At 33.1% G+C, this 7,500-nt stretch overlaps 1 protein-coding gene across 1 annotated transcript in view; it reads right to left on the bottom strand.

Moving 5' to 3' along the window:
• LOC113802548 (uncharacterized) overlaps positions 1-7,500 on the bottom strand; it is a 34,270-nt gene that overhangs the window by 1,425 nt on the left and 25,345 nt on the right. The window contains exons 15-25 of the mRNA XM_070127694.1: positions 6,859-7,072; positions 6,154-6,366; positions 5,714-5,832; positions 5,397-5,504; positions 5,098-5,265; positions 4,422-4,562; positions 3,882-4,077; positions 3,133-3,346; positions 1,861-1,980; positions 911-1,049; positions 344-503 (exon numbers count right to left, since the gene is read on the bottom strand). Of these exons, the coding sequence (XP_069983795.1) occupies positions 344-503; positions 911-1,049; positions 1,861-1,980; positions 3,133-3,346; positions 3,882-4,077; positions 4,422-4,562; positions 5,098-5,265; positions 5,397-5,504; positions 5,714-5,832; positions 6,154-6,366; positions 6,859-7,072 (1,792 nt within the window). The remainder of the gene's footprint in view (positions 1-343; positions 504-910; positions 1,050-1,860; positions 1,981-3,132; positions 3,347-3,881; positions 4,078-4,421; positions 4,563-5,097; positions 5,266-5,396; positions 5,505-5,713; positions 5,833-6,153; positions 6,367-6,858; positions 7,073-7,500) is intronic.

The following is a 7,500-nucleotide window of genomic DNA, read 5'->3' as shown; positions in this document are numbered from 1 at the left end:
GATCAGGCAATATTTTGCTTATAATTTGTGCTAGACAATACTGCCATATAAAGATGAGTGGGAAACCATGGCAGACCAATCAGGTGATATCTTCAGCAAGTAAGAGTTGGTCAGTTATCATTCTCTGAAAGAGGTTAACATTAACTGCAGGGTTTGCAGATTTGTAGATAATGAGGAATTACTTGAATTGTTAATGCTTATGTAATGTTATCAGTTTTAATGACTAATTTCATGGTATAAATTAATCTAGTACTTACCATTTACAAATATTACTTTCAGTACAGTATTAAAAAATGATATAATAGATTTCACCTCTGAAGCTTATAAACATGACAATACTTACAGTACAGATTGAGGAGAGCTTTGTAGATTTTGTACTGGTCAATGGTATTAGTTCCTCGACATGCCGTAAGGAAATGCAAAAGAGGTTCATCCTTTTCTGTCTTGGCATATCTGTCACATTGGCGTTCCACTAATCTCATGTCCACATTTCTACCCATGTTCTGGAGCAAGAAGAGATGTCATGTTTATTATTAATTCTCAGAGTTCATGATTAAAAAATTACAAGTGAATACTTCCCATATCAGAAAGATGGAAAATTGCCACTGGCAAATCAAGATACTAAATTGGGGGTTCTGGCGACTAATTTCCTTTATTCTTTATCTTTTATGTGATACTACTGATATATAATGATCATCTGATTATATGTCTACTTTTAAGGATAAAAGTATGTAAATGTGAGAAAATGAGTGCATGTGCATTTGAAATATTTAATGTAATTCAAATCAAAAGTCAGTTATCATTCATGTAAGTATAACTAGCAAATCTACAAACAACCTTCCATAATGATTGATACCTATATTACAAATTTCTTTTACTTCCTTCCTAATCTCAAATTGATTTAGCATACCTGTAGCACTTTCTTAGCATCAGATGGTTGTCCAGCTTCCAAACAAGCAAACAGCAGGTCATGGTGAGCTTGAAGAGAACCCCTTGATAAGACAATTATGTCCAACATGAACTGCAGAAGTTTCTCATGTTCCTTCGAGCTGGAAGCATGGGAGTTGAGAATTTAGTTAAATGATGACACTGTGGAATTGAGATGATTTTGTGCTTTGTCTCTTTACATGGAACATTATGATTTTAATCTATATTTCACATGCAACAAGAGGAGCTTGGGATGGGCTGAGTCCCTGCCTGGTAGTTCGCCATGAGGGACCCAAAGAGATGGAAATGAAGGGTGGATATGGCTATGTGCCCTTGTCATCGGCAGATGATGATGATGATGCTATGTGAGGAATTACTATATTTTACCAAATTCTTTAAAAATTTAATTAATCAAACATTTCCTTTGAAACAAACTGTCATAGAAAAGGTATGATATATATATATATATATATATATATATATATATATATATATATATATATATATATATATATATATATATATATATATATATATATATGCTAAGTAAGATATATTTGAAACTAGTTAAATACATCTCTTGTATTGTAAAGATATTCCTTCTCATTCATGAGGTAATAAAAAACTGGTATCAGGATTTTTACAGAATTCAGTCATTCTTTGGGTTTAAGCCTTATGGGGAAAGTCAAATATTCATTAATGATATATAAAATATCCTTTGACCAACAATGCCTCTATGCTGGTCATCCATGACTTAGCATCTAGATCACTGACACTGACCTAGCAAATAAAAGACTGTGAAGTGATTTAACTTCAGCCTAAGAACAGACTTTTTTCTTTTTTTCTATTGAAGAAAGAGAAGAAAAAGGAAAATATTTGCATCAACAAACCCAAGCACCATCCTATTTAAAGATAATACTAAAAATCACATACCTTGTACCACCTTGCTTTGAATGGAGAATCAACTGGACGAGAATTTCAATTCTCATCGGTAAACACTTGTACTGTTTAAAGACTGATTCAGCCTCTTTGACTGCCCCTGCCAAATCACCACTGAAATTCAATGAACACTGGGCTGTAAGACCAATTTACTCTTTGTATTGCTAACATACATGACAAAATTATGTCATACTTATATGAATTAATCTGAATTAATACATCAGATAATAATGGTTCACATGGGAATAGAAACCAACAAAAAACATAACACAAATATATACACATATTTCTCTGCTTAAAATCTGGATGTAATTACACAAGAGGATAAAACAAAGAAAGATGGGATAAAAAAGATAATATCTTCAATAATGAACAAACTAAACTACCATTAATTGCATGTGGTCCTTCTCTCTGTTTGTTTTATATGCCACTGACATTCCACTGCATGATGGCAAAGACAAACATATTCTAACATCTCTTTCTATAGAATAAAATATAAATTAAAAAATATCAAACAATGTGACTTAAACATGGAATTAAATTGTGTGGCAAAAAGCTCTGTATATATATATATAAAAAAACAAAGAAAGAAGAAAATAAAATAAAAGAAAAAAATATATAAAGACAAAAAAATAACATCTACACATTCATGAAAATTTGCTTAATAATAATGAGTGCATAACAATTTTGCAATGTGGAACTGAAAGAGCTATCAAATGAATTCTAATTGATTTTTACTCTCATTATTTTCCTATACATCTAAAATTTTGTATATGCACCATCCTTTTCTTTTGCCATTATTGTTGCCTAAAGTTTGGGATAAAAATGATTTCCAGGGGGCATGAGCTAGGAAGAAAAAGTAGAAATTTCTCTAAAGACCACTGTATTTTATGATGCTATATATGAGTGTATGTTATACAGAATCCTTTGTCCATTAAAAAGATAATAATAAAGCCACACCCTTTTTTCAATTTTTACATTTACTTCAAGAATATTTTTTTATCATTTGATTGAAGATGTAGAGGGGTTAGATACAAAAGTAAAGACTAACTTCCACAGGGTTCATGGCATTATGTTTTAGGACTATTGGTCAACCTTGCACATATAATGTGTGTTTGGCTTTCTAGCAGAGATACTACCGAGTCATAATTCAATATAATAAAGATAGTACTAGGCCTAATTAAGCCTATAAGAGGGATTTCATTCATTGTAGTTCAGACATGTTTCATCATTAACTTGCAGAGGATTACCACTTACTCTACTTACCTATTAAGTCTTGCTTTTATCAATGGTCCTGCTATAACTGTATCTATATCTATTACATTATTTGTCTGAAGAATATCAAATATCATTTTTGTAAATTTATGATCCTGATTTTCTGCTGCTGCCGTTAAAAGATTCCAGCAATTTCTTTTGATAGCCTTTTTAGCATGTGGTTTTGAAGAGTCTTCTAGATATTTATTCAGGATATCAACTGCATCTGAAATCAATGTTGGGTAACATTAAGAGTTGCGTTTATATTGTACACTATCTATATAGAAAATGCAAGTTTCATATTAATGCATTTATGAACAAAGATGAAGCCAACAAAAAATTATAGTGGTGGATGAACTTCACTAATCTAGTATCTGGCAGTTAAGAGTTTGCCTGATGGCTTCTTGGATCCTATATTATCTTGCTTCATTTACATTCTACCCTTAATATGCCTCCTAAGAGACTAGCACATAAATCAAATAAGAGCAAAACATTAAACGGTTGACTATCAATACTTAGAGTCAGACAGATTTATACCACTGGAAATATAGTGGTATCAATAGCATAGTGCAATATAGACATTATGTTGTCATTTTTACCCTACATTTCATAGATAAGAAAGATCCACTACTCCAGCAACTGTCCAGATCCCAAGTTTGCTGGATTAGTGAGTGGCAACCAGAGCCGGTAAAATTTAATGATATTTATGAATCATCAATATCAGCACAAACTAATAACCACACAACTACACAATCACCTACCTTCTGTTCTCTTCTTTTTCACTAAGAGTGTGCACAAATCAATAACCTTGTAAGCGTCCACGTTAAACGAGGGGTATTTTGTTTGCAGTTCATTATACACAGCCAAAGCACTGTCTGCATTACCACTGTCATCCAAAGTAGTCATGATACTGGACATCATGCCACCACTGAGACTAAATTCATCTGCTTCTGCTTCCTTGAAGAAGAAGAAAAAATCTGCCTTGTGTCAAATCTCTTAACACTTTATGGAAAGTGTTTTCTCTATTCACTTCAGGTGCTTCCACATTAACTACTATCCTCTTTTTTTTTTATAAATATATGTACAATTCATTAGAAAACAAAACTTTGTTCTTGAAGTTGAAGACTATTGACTTTCTGCTTTTCTCCAATCCTAAATCTTACTCATATTCCAGCAGTCAAGAATAAAATCATCATGAATAATTATCAACATGCATCCGACACAGACAGCAGTGATTCTTCACACAAAAAACAACAACTAATCTTTATATACACAACTCAGAGTATAGCTCACAGTACTACCTTAATGAGTGCAAGAACACGTTGAGTATTGTTATTCGAAGCATGCATGAGGAGCAGTCTTCGCAAAGTTCCTCTTGAATTCAGGCCTTTGGCACGCAACTCCACAAGATGACACTCCAGTTCCTCTACATTCATTTTGTTCTGTAAAAAAATAAATACATAATAAAAATGTCATTCACTGAGCCATAATCCACAAAATATGGATGACAAATCAACTGGAAAATAATTAGACTACTTTCACTCTACTGTTAACTCCTACAGATTGCAATACCATAGCCTTAATTACATTTTCAAACTCTCTACCTCCAACTTATTGAGAAAAAGGCAGGAAAGAGAGTGTGAGAAAAAAGTAGTAAAACTCTTCCCAAGTCTTTGAGGCCATGCTCAACTGAGATCAAACATCAAAAGTCCAAATACATTCAGTGTCCTCAGACTTTAGGGTTTGATATATCCATCATCTTATAATTTCTATAATATCTGAAGTTTACAAGCATGTAGCACTTTTCCCATTATGATCTAACTTATAACTCAGTGGATCACAAAAGGTAATTATCTAAAAAAAAAATCTCTTTACACAATAATATATAATCATAAAAAGAAAGAAAATCAAGCATAATTTTAACAGGCTAAATTATGCAATATTCATTCAAACAAAACTTTTCATTTTCTCACTCACAGGATGCGGAAGGAGGTTGTACTCTTCTTCCTTCGGTGGCTGCCCTATAGAAGGATCAAAAACAAGTTTGACATTGTCCCGAATGGCTTGCTGGATTACCTTGTTGGCCCTGGTCATCAAAATATCCATTGCACTTTCAGAAATCTTGATCTTGTGCTTGTGTAATTCCTGAAAGCAGAGGCAGATTAATTGGTGAACTATAGTGAAATTATAATTTTGTATCCAAGAGGTTACATTCATTTTTACTGATTCATATATTCCAAGCAAATATACATTAAAATATTTCTACACAACCTTACCCCAAATAGAGGGCGAATCTGACTGACACTCAGCCCAGCTCTTGAATTCAACAAGTCTAAGACAAACTGCCCACCCCAATCTGGCTCCAGCTCTCCCTCATTAAGAGTCTAATGGAGTGAAAAAGGAAAAAGAAAAAATTATGATAAGAAGCTTCATGTTTAAAATCCCTGAAACAAAATTCAGAAAACCGAAGATATTTGTCTTTGTCTGACCTCATATGTGAAACCTACATAATATTAATAATATGAAACACATAAATATAACAAAACATAATGAAATCCTCATAAAGAACAATTTTACATTTGACAAAACTTACTGCTCTATTCATATCTATTAGGATGCCCAAAAGAGATATAACCCTTTGAGGACTGACTGCCCAGATTGATGCCAACGGGGCAATGATGTCTCGCAGGGATAACAGCTTCACTTCTCTAACTGGGAATGACAACGTTCACATTTACATTCAAATATTCTAGAGATAACATGATCCTTTGAAAATACTTGTGTGGAAAAGATAACATGCAAAATTGTACTGCCTTTAGAATTTGTGTTTAACAATGACTTTTTCTTTTACAGGTTACTACTGTTATATTTCTGTATAGCCCAAGTTATATTCAAGGCACAACATCTCATACTGAGAAACAGAAATTCAGAAATTGAAAGTCATCTCAGATACAACTAAGTAGTTGCACTAAATTTATTACAAATTATTAAAAAAAGAAAGAAAGAAAAAACATACTGCACATTCTAACTTACCAAACTCAAAACACTGGTCTAACATCTTATTCTGAATGAGGATAATGAGTATAGGTGTGGCTGCCTGAGAGATTGTTAAGCCAGCTCCTTGAAGCATTTCTAGCGTTAACATAGGGTGGTTAATAATGAGACCTGGTATCACGTGATCACGAAGAGTCTCCAGGTCTGGTGTAATATCCAATTTCACCATTTCTTTGACACACCCAAGCAACTCTGTGGAATACATCTGGATAGAGTTTTTTGTATTTATCTCATTTATTCAAAAGAACATTCAGGGTTTTATTTTGATCTAAATGCATTTGGATTCTGAGGCATTACTTGTAGAAACAGATATGTGTATTAAGAACAAGCAATGTACTGCTTTGATGTACTGAAAATTTTAGAAACATATTCCTGAAAGACAGTATGAAAATTTCTACTTCTCAATAATATCACTGCTCTCTTTGTACAAATCTAAATTCAATGTAGTTTGCAGAGCCAAGTTAACACAACCACTGAAAATATACATTCTTAAAGATACTAGATGACCAACCCCCAAAGTAACAAGGGGTGAAATAGAACATAACTACATTGGTTCATTTTGGTTTTATCATCAGAAGAGGAGAAATACTTTTTTCCTTAAAAAGTTAAGAATTTATTGTGTTCCATTTCACTGAGACTTATGATTTTTTCAACTTTATTGCATTCATGTTATGTTCAGCTTACTTGAAGAATTGCTAGTAAGAGCATTGTAATGAAGAAGAGGCCAGAAATAATGCTGTCTCACGGGATTCCCCACAGTTTTCAGAGCTCTGATCAGTGCCCAGGCCAACTCCTCTCGGTGTTCTCCCAGAGCACATTCCAGAGCAACTTCTAGGGAGTACTGGTTTATTTCTTGACTTCGTATATCATTACACATTTCCACCAATAAGTCTGGTTCCTGTTGATAATGGAAAATAGTCAATGAAATCCAGTTACATTTGTCCCATATTACATTTCAGCACATTTACACCAAAATATATCCTGCATGTATGTAGAAAACTTAACCACTTGCTGCCGGGGATGGCATGTGTGTACATACCATGCCCACTGTGTGTTTAATTTAGTAATTGTTTTTTACATATAGATTGCTCCGCAAGCACAAAGTCATCAATGGGCCAATAACAATAACTACCTGTCCCACCTGTTTATCCTTCTCTTTGATTCTCGATAATATTTTCTAGCATTTAATAATGCTGTTAGTAATGTCGATAACAATAAAGTAATTGTAATGTTTAGAACAAAAATAACAGTGTCAATATTGAAAGCATTAGTAAAAAAAAAGTTTTCCCGCTATTTCAAGGAAAAATGTGGTCATAAGATTTACTA

Source organism: Penaeus vannamei, chromosome 12 (genome assembly GCF_042767895.1).
Source record: "Penaeus vannamei isolate JL-2024 chromosome 12, ASM4276789v1, whole genome shotgun sequence".
Taxonomy (NCBI): Eukaryota; Metazoa; Arthropoda; class Malacostraca; order Decapoda; family Penaeidae; genus Penaeus; species Penaeus vannamei.
This window is presented reverse-complemented; position numbering and strand designations above follow the sequence as displayed.